General features: G+C 41.9%; 3 protein-coding genes across 6 annotated transcripts; 2 read left to right on the top strand and 1 right to left on the bottom strand.

Moving 5' to 3' along the window:
• Positions 1–5,536: 5,536 nt before the first annotated feature.
• LOC106601109 (lysine (K)-specific demethylase 8) lies at positions 5,537–8,556 on the top strand. The gene is made up of 7 exons (XM_014193039.3): positions 5,537–5,998; positions 6,198–6,370; positions 6,472–6,604; positions 6,698–6,745; positions 7,648–7,797; positions 7,924–8,016; positions 8,176–8,556. The coding sequence occupies exons 1-7, from the start codon at positions 5,546–5,548 to the stop codon at positions 8,338–8,340; spliced, it is 1,215 nt and encodes a 404-aa protein (XP_014048514.2). The 5' UTR covers positions 5,537–5,545; the 3' UTR covers positions 8,341–8,556.
• A 451-nt stretch (positions 8,557–9,007) lies between these two features.
• LOC106601110 (non-structural maintenance of chromosomes element 1 homolog) lies at positions 9,008–13,130 on the bottom strand. Its single transcript, XM_014193040.3, has 8 exons — positions 13,039–13,130; positions 11,193–11,325; positions 10,838–10,959; positions 10,662–10,739; positions 10,401–10,547; positions 10,177–10,293; positions 9,694–9,820; positions 9,008–9,502 (listed from the first exon to the last, which is right to left on the bottom strand). The coding sequence occupies exons 2-8, from the start codon at positions 11,308–11,310 to the stop codon at positions 9,387–9,389; spliced, it is 825 nt and encodes a 274-aa protein (XP_014048515.2). The 5' UTR covers positions 11,311–11,325; positions 13,039–13,130; the 3' UTR covers positions 9,008–9,386.
• A 22-nt stretch (positions 13,131–13,152) lies between these two features.
• LOC106601108 (uncharacterized) lies at positions 13,153–18,242 on the top strand. 4 transcript variants are annotated; one of them, XM_014193035.3, is made up of 11 exons: positions 13,171–13,359; positions 14,569–14,609; positions 14,819–14,916; positions 15,029–15,155; positions 15,257–15,423; positions 15,552–15,703; positions 15,792–15,936; positions 16,032–16,125; positions 16,244–16,322; positions 16,723–16,799; positions 16,941–18,242. In XM_014193035.3, the coding sequence occupies exons 3-11, from the start codon at positions 14,862–14,864 to the stop codon at positions 18,046–18,048; spliced, it is 2,004 nt and encodes a 667-aa protein (XP_014048510.3). In that variant the 5' UTR covers positions 13,171–13,359; positions 14,569–14,609; positions 14,819–14,861; the 3' UTR covers positions 18,049–18,242. The 4 variants fall into 4 exon arrangements, with proteins under 4 accessions (XP_014048511.3, XP_014048510.3, XP_014048512.3 ...); XM_014193036.3 differs by lacking the exon at positions 14,569–14,609 and having other exon boundaries at positions 13,153–13,359; XM_014193037.3 differs by lacking the exon at positions 13,171–13,359 and having other exon boundaries at positions 14,404–14,609; positions 15,350–15,423.
• Positions 18,243–22,200: the final 3,958 nt, after the last annotated feature.

The following is a 22,200-nucleotide window of genomic DNA, read 5'->3' as shown; positions in this document are numbered from 1 at the left end:
CAGGCCAGTCAAGTTCTTCCACACCGATCTCAACAAACCATTTCTGTACGGACTTCGCTTTGTGCACCGGGGCATTGTCATGCTGAAATCGGAAAGTGCCTTCCCCAAACTGCTGCCACAAAATTGGAGGCACAGAATTGTCTAGAATGTCATTCTATGATGTAGCGTTAAGATTACTCTTCAAGTAAAGGGTCTAGCCAGAAACATGAAAAACAGCCCCAAACCATTATTCCTCCTCCACCAAACTTTAGACTATGCATTCGGGCAGTTACTGTTCTCCCGGCATCCGCCAAATCCTGATTCGTCCGTCAGACTGTCATATGGTGACACGTTATTAATCACTCCAGAGAACTTGTTTCCACTGCTCCAGAGTCCAATGGCAGCGAGCTTTACACCACTCCAGCCGACACTTGGCATTGCATATGGTGATCTTAGGCTTGTGTGCAGCTGCTCGGCCATGGAAACCCATTTCATAAAGCTCCCGAATCTCAGTTCTTGTGCTGATGTTGCTACCAGAGTTTGGAACTCGGTAGTGAGTGTTGCAAGCAAGGACAGATGATTTTTATGGACTACGTGCTTCAGCACTCGGCGGTCACGTTCTGTGAGCTTGTGTGTCCTACCACTTCACAGCTTAGCAGTTGTTTCTCCTAGACGTTTCCACTTCACAATAACAGCACTTACAGTTGACCAGGGCAACTCTAGCAGGGCAGAAATTTGACAAACTAACTTGTTGGAAAGGTGGCATCCTATGACGGTGCCACATTGAAAGTCAGTGAGCTCTTCAATAAGACCATTCTACTGCCAATGTTTGTCTATGGAGATTGCATGACTGTGTGCTCAATTTTATAAACCTGTCTGTAACGGGTGTGGCTGAAAAAGCCAAATTCACTGATTTGAAGGGGTGTCCACTTACTTTTGTATATATAGTGTATATTTAATATTGGAGCACCTGCTGGGATGATCCCCATTTGGTATAATACCTTGTGTTGTTCTCTACCATGAATTATTTTATATATATTATAATAATCAGAGCATGAAAGAAATCATGTCTGAAGAAAATTGATGCAAAAATATGCATTGCTATTGCATCCAAATAGGTATTGATGTGTTTATCTTCAGTGATTAAGGGAAGTGAAAAAAAATTGTTCAGCATTTCACATACTAATGACTTCACCGTCAATTCCCATGGGTGAGACTTTCATCCAGCATGTCAAACCAATGAGATGATTCTGTGGATGAAATCACGCTGTGCAAAACACACCCTTCAGGCTTCAAGCTTTCTCTTTCAAAGACACACAGCACCATGTAGAAGGACTTTTAACACACAGGTTGAAAGTTTTCTGTATCTCCACAAGGATTCTGCCTACAGCTACAGGCCCCATAGAGTTGCCAGGATAGAGCCTACAGCTACAGGCCCCATTGAGTTGCCAGGATAGAGCTTACAGCTACAGGCCCCAGAGAGTTAACGGGAAAGAGCCTACAGCTACAGGCCCCATAGAGTTGCCGGGATAGAGCTTACAGCTACAGGCCCCATAGAGTTGCCAGGATAGAGCCTACAGCTACAGGCCCCATAGAGTTGCCGGGATAGAGCTTACAGCTACAGGCCCCATAGAGTTGCCAGGATAGAGCTTACAGCTACAGGCCCCATAGAGTTGCCGGGATAGAGCTTACAGCTACAGGCCCCATAGAGTTGCCAGGATAGAGCTTACAGCTACAGGCCCCATAGAGTTGCCAGGATAGAGCCTACAGCTACAGGCCCCATAGAGTTGCCAGGATAGAGCTGTATGTTCTGTTTGTCAGTGTGTCCAAAATCCTTGATGGAGTGTCTTGTCCTTTCAATATTGTTAACATGTTTATCATTATGATTGACTCAATCTCTGTGCTTTTGAAACGACAGAACTTTGGCACATATATAGATCAAGGTCGTCTCAGCAGGTGTGTTGAAGTTCAGCTTGAGGATACAGGGGGAGGGGAGGGGAGGCTCTCTGACACACTTCTTTTCTACAATGTGCATCACTACATTAGAGCTTTTACTCTACTAATATTAGATTGTTTGATTTTCTTGTCATCTGGTGCCCTTTCCACCATAATGAGACCCCACTCTCATTTAGCATGTCTATTCAATAGAGCTATGAAACTATCCTCCTGGCCTCCTCACACACACACAATCCTTCACAGATCATCTAACTGCATTCCCATCGCCAGTCTCAGGCAGCTGGCCCATTTCCATCTAATAGTCAGACTAATCGCCAAGGGAGGAATTACCACTAAATTAAGGACTAAACAAACGTTCTAGTTTATTGAAGGCTGTAAATGGATGAGCCAAGCTGAGGCTATCCTCCCTATTGTGTTGTCAATATATGTTGAATTTTGTGCTGCTCCATACCCCTTAAATTAGACTTTATGGGCATTGATCGAGGGAGTTTGATGAAATAGCATATTCTGAGGAAATACACTGTGCTTAAAGTCGTCCTCCATTCTAATTTTCACCTAATTTAAAACCTGATTTACTTAACAAAAGGTTGTCCAAGTATGACATAACACAGCGGGGGGGGGGGGGGTCCTTCCTCTTTTGTTCTATATTGCTTCCCTACTGGTCCTTAAGGAAGGTGTGAGGCCGACAGCATCACATCTGACCATCAAACCAACTCTTTGAATGCCCTACTCCCTGAAGTTTGTCTAAATAAAACATAGTTTTTCTCATTGTTTTTACCCTTTAGTGTGTGTACTTTACTGTATACTATATCGCTTTTCAACAGAAAAAGTTCTAAATTGGCTGGAGGACATCTTTAAGCATGGGTCTGTTGACTCAGTCTCTGATGTTAATTGGAAAATAATAGCAGTGGGGTAGAGAGGAATTGATCTAATCTGCGTCATATTTTTCTGTGCTGTCTTATCATGTACTTTGTACTTGAAGCATTTATGCACATCATTAGATCAAAACAGTATTGTGTATTTGTCTCACACTTCCCTTGTGAATAGAGTATGACATCAACATTTATCTAATCTGCAGATCATTAGCCATCACAAACAATGAAGACATGAACAACACAAAGTTCTATTCATTTCACTTTTGGAAATTGTATTGTAATTTCCGGGTGCAGTACAGTAAAGCATGTATTAAATAAACACTGACAATGGTTCTATTTTAGTAGCAGGTCATATAACCTGGGCACAGGAGGTTGGTGGCACCTTAATTGGGGAGGACAGGGCCGTGGTAATGGTATCAAATACATGGTTTCCATGTGTTTGATGCCATTTCATTCACTCCATTCCAGCCATTATTATGAGCAGTCCTCCCTTCAGCAGCCTCCTGTGAACTTGGGCAATGCCATGACTGGCGTTTCCCCTAAACCAGTCACCCATGCAATGTTGTGCTATTCATTTCCTAAACAGTCTGGTATAACCAGACAATGTATAATCAATTATCTAACAAAAGTGTTTAGGGTGTTAAACTATTTTCAATTTGCTTCAGTCCACTGAGCATGCTACAGTTTGTGCAGGCTATCCAGCCAAATCAAGCCTGGCTGCAACAGTCCAAATAAAATCGATGCGACATTGATAGATTGATCTTGTGAGGCTAGAGCTCTGGGAGGTCGTGAGCAGATGTGACTGGGTAAGAGAGCCACGGGTTGACTGGGTTTACACAGTGTGGGTGTACTGTGACAAGATGTCACCAACAGGACATTTCTTTCATGAAGTTCAGTTTTTGTAAAGGGAAAACCTTCCATTTTTCACTGTCAGCCATGCTTTTATTTGCAAACTATGACACTTGAAATTAAGGATTATTAATATACAATTATATTACTATAGCATGGAATTAAATGGCATGTAAAATAATGTTAAACTAATTCAATTTAAAATCCCAAATGAAATACCATGCACGGATGCTCCTCGTCTTCAGAAATGACTTTGTCAAAAAAGCAACCAAATAACTAGGGCTTTACAATGATGGTGAAATTTGGAGAAAGTTTGTGATTAAGCGCGTTAAAACCTTCCTAGAAGTAATGGGTTGAAGGAGGGATGTGTCAGAATGCTGCATTTTGGCACTTTAGCAAGCTTTTATTCATATAAAAAATGTAATATAACATGCTTTTAAAATTATATATTGGTGCACGATTTCTACTTAAAATATCCAAGGGCCACAAAAGGCACTCTTTTTGTGGAACGACCCTACTTACTTTTTAAAAACGTAATCATTTTCGTTCCTATGTAGAATATAAGGCTTTCACAAGAGCCTATCTGCCTTTTTTGGGGATGGATTTCCATGACATGCCACAGTCCTTCATTTCCTTCTCCACAGGTCATTGTCAGGTATCTTTCGCTTCAGAATAAGAATATGATTTCAACCTACAGTTGAAGAACAGAAGTTTACATACACCTTAGCCAAATACGTTTAAACTCAGTTTTTCACAATTCCTGACATTTTATCCTAGTAAAAATTCCCTATCTTACGTCAGTTAGGATCACCACTTTATTTTAAGAATGTGAAATGTCAGAATAATAGAGAGAATTATTTATTTCAGATTTTAATTCCTTCATCGCATTCCCAGTGGGTCAGAAGTTTACATACACTCAATTAGTATTTGGTAGCATTGCCTTGGGTCAAACGTTTCGAGTAGCCTTCCACAAGCTTCCCACAATAAGTTTTTGGCACATTCCTCCTGACAGAGCTGGTGTAACTGAGTCAGGTTTGTAGGCCTCCTTGCTCACACACGCTTTTTCAGTTCTGCCCACAAATGTTCTATGGAAGCGCCATTTGTCGGCTGCATGGCTACTATGTCACTAGCCGCTACTGGAGCTAGAAGTCAGGACAGCTGGAGGCTAGATCAAACTGTCCACTCTTCAGACTGGAGCCAGGGGAGTTGGCAGGATAGATGTATTTCGCTTAATAACGTTGTTGTTTTTTACGAAAAATGTGCTTCGTGCAAAATAATGTGATATTACTGTTTGCATGATCGAACCCTATCATCACCTCGACAATCAACATAAATAACGAATTCGTTTTCTACACTGAGCTCTTTTATTGCAACACCAGCGTCTACATATGTCAATAACGGTAAATAAAAGTGTTTTGGGCATTATCCGACTGTTTACTATTTATTTGTCCACATGTTATAATCTCATTGTCGGGGTATTAAAGAGAACATGTGCCCAGTGATGATTAGTTTGCTTGTGGAAGAGCCATACAGTATTTCATTAGATATCTGATCCACTCAAACAATATTTGGGGATTGGAGTCTTTTTTTCTTGCTCTTACCGGACTCGAGGTTCAGGGGTCTCGCTCCGTGAAAATATCTGTCTCTTCGAATTGAACTCAGTGACATCATGTCACACGAGAGGAATGATATGGAAAATTGAGGTTTTAATAGAAGTCTTGTGTATTCATTGGAGTTAACAGGTAGCAAAGGTTTTGAAAGTAGGCAGCCCCCAGCTAGCTAAGTGTATGGTTATAACATTAGTGGTTTTCAGACCAGATTGATTGTGCACTGTACCTTTTGATTGGGTCTAACAGTTCTCTCTATTTCACAGCACTAGTCTATCTATGGCAGAACTGTGGTCAGCTATCTCTGCTGCTTTGCCTGTGACGGAGGCAGAATTTCTACTTGACTTCAGTGAAAAGGTTGAGCCCAGTGTGGTAGATGTGCTGAAACGTTGCAGGCAGCAGCTGTACACCGGGAGCGGTCGATGGAGGCAAAACGCTCAGATCATCTTGGACTTTTCCTGGGAGAAGCTCAACACAGGAACGTGGCGTGATGTGGACAAGGAGTGGAGGTGTTTGTATTCATATGGCTGCCTGTTCAAAGTAGCTGCCCTATGCCGTGATGATGCCTCACCAGCTACAGTGCAGGAGGCCATACGGACATGTGACTTGGGCCTGCTCATGGGGGCAGCCATCATGGACAATATTTTACAAACCTTTGTAAAGATCCTGCAAAATGAAATCAGGAAGAGGCACTCCAATGAGGAGAATCTTAGTGAAGGAGTTAGTGCTAAGGTGGATTTCATATCTTATACTGTGTATGTTGTGGCCTGTTGCTTTCTAACCAGTCAATGTGAGCCTGTGTCATATCCCATTTGTTCTTTCTCATAATTTTCTTAAAGGCTAGTAGGCTATTTTATTTTGCTTTGCATATTCTTCAAGTCAAATTGTGTGTTAGTTTATGCTATGTTAAATTCTCTTTTCTTCTCAACAGAAAATGAAGGTTGACTGTGTGTCAGTGCCTGTGGTCAAGCAGGCTCTGGCAGTACCAAGGATACACTGTCCATCATTGGAGAGCTTCAAGAAAGATTACTTGGATCCACAAAAGCCAGTCATATTAGAGGGTATCATAGATCACTGGCCAGCCTTCAAAAATCACCCTTGGAGGTACCTTTTTCTTTATTTTGTGTCCTTCTCTAGTCCGTTGCCCTTACCTTCTCATAGTCCCCCAGACACCTGTGTTGATTTGGTTTTCTCCCTTTGCAAAGCATAGAATACCTGCAAACTGTTGCTGGTTGTCGGACTGTACCTGTTGAAGTGGGCTCAAGATATACCGATGAGGAATGGTCACAGACACTCCTTACGGTCAATGAATTCATCGATCGCTATATTGTTGTGAAAGTAAGTACTTCCTCGTGAAAAATATTACCCCAAAAATAAGCCAATGATAGACGCTTTTCACTCAATGCCTATTCCCGCTCTCTCTCACATTAGGACGCATCAAGTTTGGGATATCTTGCTCAGCACCAGCTATTTGATCAGGTTGGTCATTGCCCTGTCCTGTTTTTTACATAACAAATTTGGGTGAGGATGTCAGTGTTGATATATACTAAACAAAAATATAAACACAACATGTAAAGCTATGGTTTCATGAGCTGAAATAAAAGATCCCAGAAATGTTTCACATGCACAAAGAACATATTTCTCTCAAATGTTGTGCAGCAATTTGTTTACATCCCTCTTAGTGAGCATTTCTACTTTGCCAAGATAATCCATCCACCTGACAGATGTGGCATATCAAGAAGCATGATCATTACACAGGTGCACCTTGTCCTGGGGACAAAGGGTCACTCTAACATGTGCAGTTTTGTCACACAACACAATGCCACAGATGTCTCAAGTTTTGAGGGAATGTGCAATTGGCATGCTGAATGCAGGTATGTCCACCAGAGCTGTTGCCAGAGAATTGAATGTTACTTTCTGTACCATTAGCTGCCTCCAACGTCGTTTTAGGCGTTGTGATACCGGCCACCAGGACAGCTGATGAAACTGAGGAGTATTTCTGTCTGTAATAAAGCCTTTTAGTGGGAAAAACTCATTCTGGTTAGCTGGGCCTTGCTCCCCAGTGGGTGGGCCTATGCCCTCCCAGGTCTACCCATGGCTGCGCCCCTGCCAGTCATGTGAAATCCATAGATTAGGGCCTAATGAATTTTTCATTTGACTGATTTCCTTATATGATCTGTAACTTAGTAAAATTGTTGCATGTTGCGATTATTTTTGTTCACTATAGGACTAAAATACAACAAATGTACATTTTACTGGAAATGTAGGATACAGGCTTCTATAATCCTTGCCTCCATTTTTGTATTGTACAAATTACATTTAAAGCCTACAAGTTTTTCAGTTACAAAAACAGTATTTTGTTCAATGTACTCTTCTCCAAGGTCCCCGAGCTGAAAGACGACATCCGTATCCCTGACTACTGTTGTCTTGGTGAGGGAGAGGAAGATGACATCACGATCAATGCTTGGTTTGGGCCAGGAGGTACAGTGTCCCCCCTTCATCAAGATCCTCAACAGAACTTCCTGGCTCAGGTGAGTCTAACACATCCAGTGAGTAGGATCAGACTCACAGCAATTTGGACCCTGCCAGAGATATGTGTGATACTGTATTTTAGCAATCACAATTTGGTGACTGCATGGTCCCCTATTGTGTAACAGGTGGTTGGAAGAAAGTACATTCGTCTGTATTCCCCTGAGGACACCGAGAAACTCTACCCTCACCAATTGCAGCTCCTACACAACACTAGTCAGGTTAAAATTCAATTTTAAATCTCTTCATGCACCAGGTCTATGATCTTAAAAACAATCTAGCATATAAATGATCTACCTAAACTGTTAGTGCTGCATACTTTGAATGGGAGAAATTAGTAAAGTGTTTGCCATTTAAACAGAAAGCTTTCTTTAATGCAGGTGGAGGTGGAGAGTCCAGACGTGGTGCGATTCCCAGAGTTTGTGAAGGCTCCCGACCTAGAGTGTGTGTTGCAGCCTGGGGAGGTCTTGTTCATCCCAGTCAAACACTGGCATTACGTGCGTTCTTTGGAGCTCAGCTTCTCTGTGAGCTTCTGGTGGTCATGACCCATGATGAGTGATCCAGATTCAGGTTGTTTTTAGTCAGAATTTTGGTTATTGCAGTGGTCTTGTAAAATGCAAGTCCTGTGCTCACGTATCTTGTGACTTAGGTCTGTTTGTTATTTTCTTAAACAATCATTAACATGTCTGTCCTTTCATTGCTTCAGCCCTCTGAGCCTCGCCCACCAAATGGCTTTAAAAACATCTGATTCTATGAACAAATTCATGGTTAAGTGTCAATGGTAATTCAAAAAGGAATAAGGTTGGAAACGAGTCTCAATTTACATAGTTCAACTTACAACGGCGATTCATATTGAAGAATTATGGGAAATCTGCTCAACTCAATTAACTTGAGTAGAGGAAAATAGCCTATCACTATGGCTATTTTACATAATTAAAAGTATCCCACCTCATATCCATGACAAAGGAAAGCCAGTTGTGTTCAATCTATCAACACTTGAATGTGATTATGGCACACATTGAATGCCAAGCTACCTGCATGATTGGCGCTTGCTTCCACTCATTACTAAATTAAATGAAGGAGCAGTTAGTGTATGCTCATTTCCTACTGCATATAAAATATGGAGTTGTTACCCATTTAATTTGATAGGGTATGCTTTTTCAAATTAGCATATTTAATTGTTCCCAAGTTATTCCTGCAGATACTCAAAGATGAGGTAATGTCCATAATTTATTCAAATGAGGCAGTACTATTCTAATTTAACAACCTAATGAACCACAGGCACAAATTATGTACACACAGCTTCCCATTTAAACTGCCTGAAAGAATGATTGAAGTAGTTGCCACACTTCCCAGAATTGCTCCCATAGAAAGTAACTTAATAAAATTAAGATAATCAAGTTAAGAGGAGTTCACGGGAGACCATTGACGCTTCAATGAAAGTTAGATTCTTTCAGGAGAACATCTAATATTTGATATATAATTATAAAAATGTTTTATCAACATTGAAACTGAAATTGAGTTCTCTACATTTGAATGAAGGCAAAACATTGTACTGAAAGTTCTGACAGCTATACATGCATCCGTGAGGTTATGACCTCTTGGTCCTCCGGGCCTGAGCTGTAGACCGAGGAGTGGGGGTGGGGGCCGTGTTCTCTTTGGCTGCTGACTGAGTCTCGCTCTGAGAGGACGGAGGTCTATACACATCTATAGGGAAGAGAAGGGAAAATGAAATGATATGAATGACTAGATAAGTAAATATTCGTTTTTTCTTCGTCTGAGTCGAAACAGATGAAAGTGATATGTATACACAGACCATTGTACAAACTATGATAGATTGTATAGACTATCATGGTACCACTTGTGTTGCAATTCTTTGATCAGCGTAACATTATTACCTGGGATCTCATGTGGCCAGAAGTCCTCACAGGCAGGGCATCGTGGATCAGTCCTTCCTTTGAAGTATCTGGCGACACAAGGGGTGTGGATTTTGATGCCACATGTAGGATTTTCACACATCTGGCACTGAGAGGTAAAAAGACCAGATTATTACAAAAATGAAGCATGAAACTAAATGCATTGCCTAGAAAGCCAGGCTATATCAGTGGTGTCAATCCCATTTTAAATTCAGTCAACATATTGCGTTACCGTTCATGAGAAGCATATCCAACAAAACGGACAGGCAACATTAAACATTCATGTCTACCTTCTAGCAGGTTTGAACAGAGAGCAGAGGACTGAGAAAAGTGAGTTTGGGAATCTGACAAAAAGCAGATGTTACACCAATTTGGATTTGACATGGGGTCCAATTTAGCTAGCAGGAGGAATACATTAGATGCAACTTATTTACTGTAATTTAAATTGAAGTTGTATCACTTTACCTGCAAAGCCACATTGTGACAGATGTGGCAGACCTTGACCTGGTCTTGATACAACATCCGAATATATGGCTCCATCTCCATTATACATCGAGTGGAGAGAGAGTAGTCACCATTTTTCTGAAGAAAAGACAAACACAGATTGCAAGTCAATCAGTGGCACAAGAAAGTGAGTGCACACAAGAAGCAATAACTGCATGCCTAGAATGTGTCTTCAGAGACAGCACCTCATTCAGCCACTTATCCTGAACAAGCCTGTTCAGTACATGTTCCGTTTCTCTTTTCTTTAGCTTCTTTGTCTGGAGGCTGTCGGCACAGTTAAGAATGTCCGTGGAAGAGGCGGTTCCATTGTCAGAGTCCACAATTAGGTCCATCTAAAAAACAAATACAAAAATAAGAACATGCCAGTTGTTACAGAGATATTCAAATGTTATTTAAATCTTAAGTCTTGACAGTCATTTACCATTTACTAAAAACAGCATACTCACTGTTTTTCGGAATAATTCCAACTCGTTGTCTGCATAATCAGTTGACATCCTGGTCACATCAGTTTCAGCCATGTTCACCTGGACAGGAGAAGATGTCAACAGGAAAAATAAGAGCAGTTCATGATGGTAGTAGTAGTAAAAGAGCTTTGTGAATGAATTTGATTAGTGTCACTGACCAAAGCATGGTACTGTAGACCATCCTCCTCAGACATCCCTTTTCTGATCTGCATGAACATGGGCTGCAGCTGGGCATTGATAACCTCGATGAATTCATCGAGTTTATCATGAGCATAGTGTGCTGTATAAAAAGGTGTACATGTGAGTGGCCCTCAACAAAAACATTTTTGCCCAGTTTCTCAGACCTAGATTAAGCCTATTCCTGGACTTAAAGGCACTTTCAATAGAGAATCTCTATTGTGTCTAGAAAACTGGACCTTTGAGTTTAAGGGTTTATCATAGAGACACTTTGCTGACAAAAAATAAACAGTAGAGAACCAGGGGCAAAATAGTATACAGCTATGCTGTTCTTACCACCGTGTGTCTCACAGCAATGCCGGTGGAGAGCCCTTGCCTTGGCACCATCAATGATCCCATTGACCATCATGGTTTGCAGGAACCTTTTATGGCTTTCTCCCAGTGGTCGAGCCATGGTGCAAGGAAAGCCCTAGAAAACATTAAACAACAATTTTGAATAAGCAGCATTTGAGGGTGTGAGATTCCATTGGACCCCACACGATGTGGTTGACCAATAATTGCTAGTGCTTGGGCACACACATCGACAAGCCAATTTGCCTCTTTGCATTATAGGCTGACGTTAGCTCACAGATGAAAGTGGTCAGCTACACTGAACAAAAATATAAACGCAACATGCAAAGTGTTGGTCCCATGTTTCATGAGCTGAAATAAAAGATCCCAGAAATGTTCCATACGCACAAAACTTATCTCTCAAATGTTGTCCCGAAACTTGTTTACATCCCTGTTAGTGAGCATTTCTCCTTTCCCAAGACAATCCAACTGACAAGTGTGACATATCAAGAAGAGGATTAAACAGCATGATCATTACACAGGTGCACCTTGTGCTGGGGACAATAAAAGACCACTCTAAAATATGTAGTTTTGTCACAACACAATGCCACAGATGTCTCAAGTTCTGAGGGAGCGTGCAATTGGCATCCTGACTGCCGGAATGTCCACCTGAGCTTTTGCCAGAGAACGTAATGTTAATTTCTGTACCATAAGCAACTTCCAACGTCGTTTTAGAGAATTTGGCATTACGGCCAACCGGCCTGACAACTGCAGACCACGCGTACAGCATTGTGTGGGCGAGCTGTCAACGTTGTGAACAGTGCTCCATGGTGGATTATGGTATGTGCAGGCATAAGCTACTAACGAGAAACACAATTGCATTTTTATCCATGGCAATTTGAATGCACAGAGATACAGTGATGAGATCCTGAGGCCCATTGTCGTGCCATTCATCCATTGCCTCATGTTTCAGCATGATAACGCACGGCCCCATGTTGCAAGGATTTGTACACAGTTCCTGGAAGCTGGAAATGTCCCAGTTCATCCATGGCCTGCATACTCACCAGACATGTCACCTGTTGAGCACGTTTGGGATGCTCTGGATCGACATCTACAACGGTGTGTTCCAGTTCCCGCCAATAACCAACAACTTCGCACAGCCATTGAAGAGTGGGACAACATTTCACACACCACAATCAACAGCCTGATCAACTCTATGCGAAGAAGATGTGTCACGCTGCATGAGGCAAATGGTGGTCACACCAGATACTGACCGGTTTTCTGATCCACGCGCCAACAGATGCACGTCTATTCCCAGTCATGTGAAATCCATTAGATTAGGGCCTAATGAATATATTTAAATTAACTGATTTCCTTATATGAACTGTAATTCAGTAAAATCTTTGAAATTGTTGTGTGTTGCATTTATATTTTTGTTCAGTATAGTTATCTCTAGCTGTCAAACAGTAATGTTAGCTAGCTCCCTCAGGGTGCGTGTGTAGCTCTCCGGTAGTAATAGACAACGCAACTCACACACAAACACCTCATACACACACAGACTCCTGTACTCACACTGACTGTACAAAATATTAGGAACACCTTATCTTTTGTCTTACCCATTCACCCTCTGAATGGCACACATACACAATCCATATCTCAATTGTCTCAAGGCTTAAAAATCCTCCCCTTCATCTACACTGATTGAAGTGGATTTAACAAGGGGATCATAGCTTTCACCTGGATTCACCTGGTCAGTCTGTCATGGAAAGCGCAGGTGTTCCTGATGTTTTGTACACTCAGTTTTTGTGTATATAGATCTCTCTCTCACACTCACGCACACACCGATACTCACAAACACATCCAACGTTGCGAGGAGGTAGCTGGAACCCAATATGGTGACCGGAGTATGGGCGTGTGGGTGTGTCGAAAGGAAAGGAGTGGGTGTGTCAAAAGCACTCTGCTATACGTTACACCAAAGACAGAAGAGTATGGTTTAGAAACTCTGTCAGATGGTTTAAATTGGGCAGTGTTGTTTATTTATTTTTCGTTTCTTATCACGCCGCTACCGTACATTTGAGCTACAGTACTGTGAGAGTTTGGACTTTTGTTTTGAAGCCAGAGGATGAGTCTTGAGTCGGATTTCACTGTTTTAAGCAAATAATTTTACATTCAGGTAAAAAACTGAAGACAGTTTATTTTTTATAAAAATGATGGATGATGGGTGTACTGTTGCTTCATGGGTTGTATGTGTGTGCTTACTGTGACTATCACCCTGATATTGGCTACTAGGTAGGCACTTCCCATGCCGTTGCCGGACAGTAGTGCTTGTCAAGCAGGAGCGAAGGGCACTGTGTCCCGGTGTTGTTGCCGTTCATGCCCTTCCTATTGAGTAGTAGACTATGTATGTATCAAGGTGACATCTAGATGGTTATCAATATTAGTTATTTCTTGTGTAGGCTGCTATCAAATATATGTATAGCTAACACAAGATACTTCATCTGTGTCGTTTACAGTGGAAGGAAATTAAGAATAGCGGGCAGTACAAGCAAGGAGGTGTGCAAAGCCAAGTACAAGCTAGTGAGATCCTATTAGCGCGTTGTAGCATGTATTTGCATATTTCTGTTAGGGAATGCATCCTCTTGGAAGTGTCTTTGTGCACAAACTCAATTTGACCTTGCACTCCTAAACAACACATTTATATTTTACTTTGGCAACGCGCCAAGTCTATAAATCTTAATGTACTGTGTTCGTAACAGATTTTTGTTTTGGGAACAGAAAAAGTTGCTCTGTTTTGTTAATGCTGGTTCCTTTTACTTCTGTCAAAAATTTCCTAGCTTGCTTTGTTTACGCGGGTTGTACGTGAGACTTGCACGGGCCTACCTCTTCCTCTGTAGTTACGTTTACGGTGTTTCTGGAAAACCATCTTGAAGCCAAGGTGCTACCGCCCCCAAGCGGACTGGTAGACCAAAAGCGTCTCAAGCAAAAAGGCAAACATTGTACATTAGCTATGGTTTAGATTGTAAACTATGTGGCTCGGTGTTCCATGTCTTTATCTGAAACCAGACTTCCCGGTAATAGATTAAGTTGCAAAAAGATTGCAATTTTATTTAAATGTTGGCGATAGAATTCGAAGTTGGTAATCAACCATAAAACAAAAACAAAGCGTACGTGCGTGCGATGTGGCCATACAAGGAAGGGGGGCGAACTTCCCATGAAAGGTGTGTCCTATTGGATCTGTAATTTCCAGTAAGCAATTCGTCGTTGTCAAAACAGCAGCTCTTTCTATTTGTGTAAAGTAACAAATGATTGTTACCACTGTAGATCGTATGAAGACTATATACTGTATTATAGATGCATTGGTTTTTTGTTTGTTCTTTTAAAGGAATGAGTACTTCCTCAAAATTATAATATATCATTGTGTGGGTGAGTGACTTTCGATTTGCTATATCTCTATGTAATCAAGGGAAACTAGTGGGAAAGTTAGGTCTATTAACAAAAACAACAACTGCAGACCCACAAAAAACGTATTACTGTATTAATAATCACTTCTTCACATTTAGCCTACATGTAGCCTATTTTAATGTGTAGGAATTGAAACACTAACATGAAACATTTTCTCTTTCTGATTTCAGATTGAATTATACTGTGTGGTTTACTCTAAAGTATTCAGCAACAATGTTTCTATTGATTATTATACTCACAACCTTTGGGACTTTGATAGCTGATGATGGTAAGCAGTCTTTTGTATATAGCCTATAAACATGTAAGTAGATTTAACCACAGTATTTTTGCCTGATCATGATTAACATTTGACAAGCTTTTTGTTTGTTAATTACTTGTAGCAATGAGTGACGGAAATCTTCAATGCTTCAACGACAATGAAAAAAGTATGGTTTGTCATTTTACAACTGACAAGTCTAAGTGTGCTGAATACAACATGACATTGAAATTTATGGGCAAAGAAAATATGTAAGTTTATGATTGTTTAAGTTTTTCTATTGTCGATGTTAATCTCACCAAGAAGTCATATTTCATTTCAAAACTGCATTATTATTCAACTTATTTCCCAGAGCCCAGAATGGTTGTACTTTCAAGGAAAAGGAGAGGTCCAATGATGTTTCCAAATGTGGATGCTCTATTGATCCAATGGTCTTTACTATTAGGGAGGAGTTTAATGCAACTCTTTGGAATTCTGGGAAGCGCCTAAATTCCAAAGTCCTCTGTATCAAATGCAGCAGTGAGTTGCATCTACATATGCAGATTGCTATTTGAAAATGAATTACTGTTATAAAGAATATTGCATGAAATGAAACCATTCTTTAATTGATTGATATGTCAAACCATCCCTATCATTGCCCTATACAGTAAAACCCAAAACCCCCACCGTCCAAATGGTGAAACCAACAAAAAATGGGAATTTCCTGGTCAAATGGAAGACAAACTACCCTGATGATGTACCGTTTTCTAAGGACTTGATTGCCGAATTGAGCTACAGAAAGAAAGGAGAAACAGATGAGGTAAAGGAGGGTGATCTACAGCATTCCCCCGGTTGCTGTCACATCACAAAGACAAAATTCCTTCTAGCCCTTTCCTTTCTTCCTACAGGTGTCCAAAAATGACTCAACAACTTCCCATGAATTACTTGGCAGAGACTTGGAGCCAAACACCATTTATGCTCTGAAGGTCAGAACCTATACTGACATGAGCGGTCGTTTCAGTGACTGGAGTGAAGAGTTGGAATTCACCAACCGTAAGTGATTAAATGAGATTTATCATCCATGGGTTTTCAAACCTTAATTTCACTTTCACCTTGTAGCTCATTGTATATTCTTCTCTGCTCCACAGCTGCATCATCTCGGAAAATACTCCAGATTGTCATTGCTTTCAGTTGCATTGCTGTTATCATCATCACAAGTGCTTTGTTTTGGTGCAGTGTTAGGTAAATTGTCCTGACATGTCTGTAGGTGACAGTATGTCTGTTTCCACAAACATTTGTTATCATACAGCTTCATATTGGCCCTATAGGCTTTCAATCCTCCTATTTCCCCCCTCTGCAGACTCAAAGCCAAGTTGTGGGATAATATTCCTAAATGTTCAAACCAAGACCTTTTGTATATGGTTCCAGGAGTACCTAAGGTGAGGCTCTATCTCCAATTATAAACTGGGTGGTTTGAGCCCTGTATGCTGATTGTCTGAAAGCTGTGGTATATCAGACCGTATACCATGGGTATGACAATAAAAAAAAAATATATATTTTAGAATAGTTACATTCGTAACTAGTTTAGAATAGCAATAAGGCACCTCTGTGGTTTGTGCTATATGTCCAATATACCACAGCTAAGGGCTTTGTCCAGGCATTCTGAGTTGTGCAGAAGAACAGCCCTTAGCCGTGGTATATTGGCTATTTACCACACCTCCTCAGGCCTTATAGCGTAAATATTCTATGTTTAAATAAACTGTAAACCTTCATTACTTTCATACTGTAATTCCTTCTATTTGTGTATTTGCATTTAGTGATGTTTGTTCTCCACCACAGGTATTGTCTCCTCCCAAAATACGTTTATCCTCCATCCATGTTGATTCTTCAAAAATGGACACTGAAGGAAAATCATGGTGAGCGTATAGATGCACTATAAACATAGCAAAATGAAAAGGTGTCTTTGGGTTCAGTCCTATTCGTGTGGGCAGACAGGTCCTTGCAATGAAAATAAGCTTTAAATCACTGTAAGTTGCCCGCTTGTCTTTTCTCTACAGGACAAACCCCTCGATAGTAGATGGGAGCAGTGGAAGAGGTAGTGCCTCAGAGCTTGACTCATCTTCCTTGAGTTATGCCCACAAATATTCCATGAGCCTGGAGCCTAGTAATGTGCAAATCATTAGCCATCTTCAAGAGGCCCTGACCAAAGTCTTTCCCAGCCTTGTTCCTTTGGACGGGAATCCTCAGTCATTGCTTTTAGCCCCTCCTAAGACAGATGATGGTACACAAATGATCTGCCCTGAGTCAAATAGAGACATTGGTGTGTGTTCATCTGACTACAATCCTCTTCATTTCATGAGTGAGTCTGGAGGCTCTTGTGGGTCGTCTTGTTACAACAATATTACCTACTCCCCCTCAGTGCCCATTCAAGAGTTAACAACAAGCAAGACATCCTCATTTCCTACGCAGCCTCTGCTCTTTTGTAACTCCTCCTACCATTCTGGGGAGGCTGAAGTGTTGAAAAATGGCCATCCACAGCTATTTCTTGGTACTGGTCAACAAGACCTTAACTTGTCCACTAACTGTGCACCCCTCTTGCAAACTGACTTTTCATATCACCCGTGTGATGGCGCCAGTGATGATTCAGAGACTACCACGTCAGCAGAGGACACCAGTCTGATCTACGGCTCTAATGACAGCAATGTGTCCGAACCTCACAATGTTATCAGTGTCGTTCCTGGATATCAGAGCTTCAGTAAGGCGGTCAGTAAGGACAATGAGAGAGGAACTGATGCCTTCATGGATATGCCACTGCCACTTAAGGGTTTCCAGGATGTGGACAGTAGCGAGCCACTGATTTACGATGTGAATCCATGTTACCACAGCCTGCCTGACCCTGGATGCTGCCTCCCCCCGAGTGATGGCGATTATCAGACTTTACAGAGCCTGGGACAAAATAGCCCAGATCAGTGGGTTTCAGACAAACTGCTGAACAAGTGTTTGGAGACTGAGATCCCTCAAAGCTCCATGGGGAACATGCCTCTAAATGTCATACCCAACTCACAGGGAGGACAATGTCCGATACCTGGAAGTCCCTTTCTTACTGCTTTCTGTTCAGTCCAAGCCATGCAAATAGACAATGACAGCTCTTATCATTGTGTGTGATTATACGGTAGACACTTTTGCACTTCACTTTACAATTTATTTTATTTTGGGGACTTGAGCTCATATGTTTTTTTTCTATATTATACAAACAGTTTGAATACCATTCTGCCATGAAAATGCTGTAGCCTCATGTCCAGAAATGTTCCACATTTTGGATGTACAGCTTCTGTAAATAAACATTTGTGTGTGGGAAACTGCTACAGTTAATTGTTGAAGAGATATAACATGTCTTGTCTTTGCCTCATCTGTCTGAAGCATGTTGTTCATCTGGGATGTAAACAAATAAGGATGTGTACTTCAGTTGAAATACTGAGCAATAACATCTAGATTCCACATCAAGGTCGTCAAACTAATCTCCAGCCTCTAAAAGTGACTTCTCTTCTAATGGCTTCCCAAAATAGTAAAATAGTCAGACAGTTTCATTGCATATGATGTTTGATAGGCTAAATAGTGTTAACAGTACAAGCCTCATGCAAACATTGAGGTTGAATTTCTGATTTAAAAAAGTGGTAGACCTACTTCCTTATTGCGTTGTTCCTTGAAACAAGTACATTTCAGCTTCCATGGAAATACATGCCCACAAAGTAGAGCCAGCCTCTGATGTCATAGATGTGTTGGGAAATGGGTTCAACAAAAAAAATTGGCTTTGTTTGGGGTTATTTTCTGAGGATGAAATTCTTGTTTTATAGTGTTTATTGTAGAAAACATGAAGACTTTTTTCCCTTCAAAGCGCTTTCAAATCAAATTTTATTGGTCACATCCACATGGTTAGCAGATGTTATTGCGAGTGTAGCGAAATGCTTGTGCTTCTAGTTCTGACCATGCAGTAATATCTAACAAGTAATCTAACAATTTCACAACAACAAAGGAATGAATAAGAATATGTACATATAAATATATGGAAGAGCGATGGCCGAACGGCATAGGCAAGATGCAGTAGATGGTATAGAGTACAGTATATACATATGAGATGAGTAATGTAGGGTATGTAAATATTATATAAAGTGGCATTGTTTAAAGTGACTAGTGATACATTTATTACATCCAATTTTTAATTATTAAAGTGGCTAGAGATTTGAGTCAGTATATTGGCAGCAGCCTCTCAATGTTAGTGATGGCTGTTTAACAGTCTGGTGGCCTTGAGATTGAAAAACAGCTTCTGTCTCGGTCCCCGCTTTGATGCACCTGTACTGACCTCGCCTTCTGGATGATAGCGGGGTGAACAGGCAGTGGCTCGGGTGGTTGTTGTCCTTGATCTTTTTGGCCTTCCTTTGCCCCCGGTTATGCGTTGTGCAGACCTCACTACCCTCTGGAGAGCCTTACAGTTGTGGGCGGAGCAGTTGCCGTACCAGGCGATGATACAGCCTGACAGGATGCTCTCGATTGTGCATCTGTAAAAGTTTGTGAGTGTTTTTGATGACAAGCTACATTTCTTCAGCCTCTTGAGGTTGAAGAGGCGCTTTTGCGCCTTCTTCACCACACTGTCTGTGTGGGTGGACCATTTCAGTTTGTCTGTGATGTGTACGCCGAGGAACTTCAAACCTTCCACTTTCACTACTGTCCCGTCGATGTGGATAGGGGGGTGCTCCCTCTGCTGTTTCCTGAAGTACACGATCATCTCCTTTCTTTTGTTGACGTTGAGTGTGAGGTTATTTTCCTGACACCACACTCCGAGAGCCCTCACCTCCTCCCTGTAGGCCGTCTCGTCATTGTTGGTAATCAAACCTACCACTGTAGTGTCATCTGCAAACTTGATGATTGAGTTGGAGGCGTGCATGGCCACGCAGTCATGGGTGAACAGGGAGTACAGGAGAGGGCTGAGAACGCACCCTTGTGAGGCCCCAGTGTTGAGGATCAGCGGGGTGGAGATGTTGTTTCCTACCTTCACCACCTGGGGGCGGTCCGTCAGAAAGTCCAGGATCCAGTTGCACAGGGTGGGGTCGAGACACAGGCTCTCGAGCTTAATGACGAGTTTGGAGGGTACTATGGTGTTAAATGCTGAGCTGTAATCGATGAACAGCATTCTTACATAGGTATTCCTCTTGTCCAGATGGGTCAGGGCAGTGTGATTGCAATTGCGTCGTCTGTGGACCTATTGGGGCGGTAAGCAAATTGGAGTGGGTCTAGGGTGCCTGGTAGGGTGGAGGTGATATGATCCTTGACTAGTCTCTCAAAGCACTTCATGATGACGGAAGTGAGTGCTACAGGGCGATAGTCGTTTAGCTCAGTTACCTTAGCTTTCTTGTAAACACAGGTTTTGGTAGCGGGCCGTGTCAGTGGCACTGTGTTGTCCTCAAAGCGAGCAAATACGTTTTTTAGTTTGTCTGGGAGCAAGGCGTCGATGTCCGCGACGTGGCTGGTTTTCTTTTTGTAATCTGTGATTGACTGTAGACCCTGCCACATACATCTCGTGTCTGAGCCGTTGAATTGCGACTCTACTTTGTCTCTATACTGATGCTTAGCTTGTTTGATTGCCTTGCGGAGGGAATAGCTACACTGTCTGTATTCGGTCATGTTTCCGGTTGCCTTGCCCTGATTAAAAGTAGTGGTTCGCGCTTTCAGTTTTGCGCGAATGCTGCCATCAATCCACGGTTTCTGGTTGGGGAAGGATTTAATATTTGCCATGTGTACAACATCCCCGATGCACTTGCTAATAAACTCGCTCACCGAATCAGCGTATACATCAATGTTGTTGTTCGACGCTATCCGGAACATATCCCAGCCCACGTGATCGAAGCAATCTTGAAGCGTGGAATCAGATTGGTTGGACCAGCGTTGAACAAACCTGAGCACGGGCGTTTCCTGTTTTAGTTTCTGTCTATAGGCTGGGAACAACAAAATGGAGTCGTCGTCAGATTGTCCGAAAGTAGGGCGAGGGAGGGCTTTGTATGCGTTGCGGAAATTAGAGTAACAATGATCCAGGATTGTGCCGGCCCGGGTAGCGCATTCGATATGCTGATACAATTTAGGGAGCCTTGTTTTCAGATTAGCCTTGTTAAAATCCCCAGCTACAATAAATGCAGCTTCAGGATATGTGGTTTCCAGTTTACATGGAGTCCAATGAAGTTCTTTCAGGGCCATTGAGGTGTCTGCTTGGGGGGATATACACGTCTGTGATTATGGTCGAAGAGAATTCTCTTGGTAGATAATGCGGTCGGCATTTGATTGTAAAGAATTCTAGGTCAGGTGAACAAAAGGACTTGAGTTCCTGTATCCTGTTATGATCACACCACGACTTGTTAATCATAAGGCATACACCCCCGCCCTCCTTCTTACCAGAGAGATGTTTGTTTCTGTCAGCGCGATGCGTGAGGAAACCAGGTGGCTGTACCGACTCTGATAATGTATCCCGAGTGAGCCATGTTTTGTGAAACAGAGAATGTTACAATCTCTGATGTCTCTCCGGTAGGCAACCCTTGCTCGGATTTCGTCTACCTTGTTGTCAAGAGACTGGACATTGGCAATTAGTTTACTCGAGAGCGGTGGGCGATGTACCCGTCTACGGAGCCTGGCCAGAAGACCGCTCCGTCTGCCCGTTCTGCGGCGCCTTTGTATTGGGTCGCCTGCTGGGATCCAATCCATTGTCCTGGGTGGTGGACCAAACAGAGGATACACTTCGGGAAAGTCGTATTCCTGGTCATAATGTTGGTATGTTGACGTTGCTCTTATATCCAATAGTTCCTCCCAGCTGTATGTAATAAGACTTAAGATTTCCTGGGGTAACAGTGTAAGAAATAATACATTAAAAAACGAAATACTGCATAGTTTCCTAAGAACACGAAGCGAGGCGGCCATTTTTGTGGGCGCTGGTGAAGCTTGAATAAAGATTACCTGACTAGTGACACACATAGCGATGGTTTATCATGCAGAAAATTGTGAGGCGTTTGCCACAGTTTTACCATCAATAATAGTATACGATTGGAATGACTGAGGCATTCAGCATAATTTCTATCACGGTATTGTATCTGTTTTGTGACGGGTTGTTTTTGAACAAAGGCCAAGATAGAAGTGTGGAGACACCGGAGGGATGGTGAAAGGCCATTTTCACAAAGCCACAGGTCTGCTATGCCAACTTGTCATGCTTATATTGAGCAAGCATGCAGGAATGCATGGTGGCATTCACAGCTATGTCAAACTTCGAATGCTTTGGAC

This window comes from Salmo salar, chromosome 03 (assembly GCF_965601325.2).
Source record: "Salmo salar chromosome 03, fSalSal1, whole genome shotgun sequence".
NCBI classification, from domain to species: Eukaryota; Metazoa; Chordata; class Actinopteri; order Salmoniformes; family Salmonidae; genus Salmo; species Salmo salar.
This window is presented reverse-complemented; position numbering and strand designations above follow the sequence as displayed.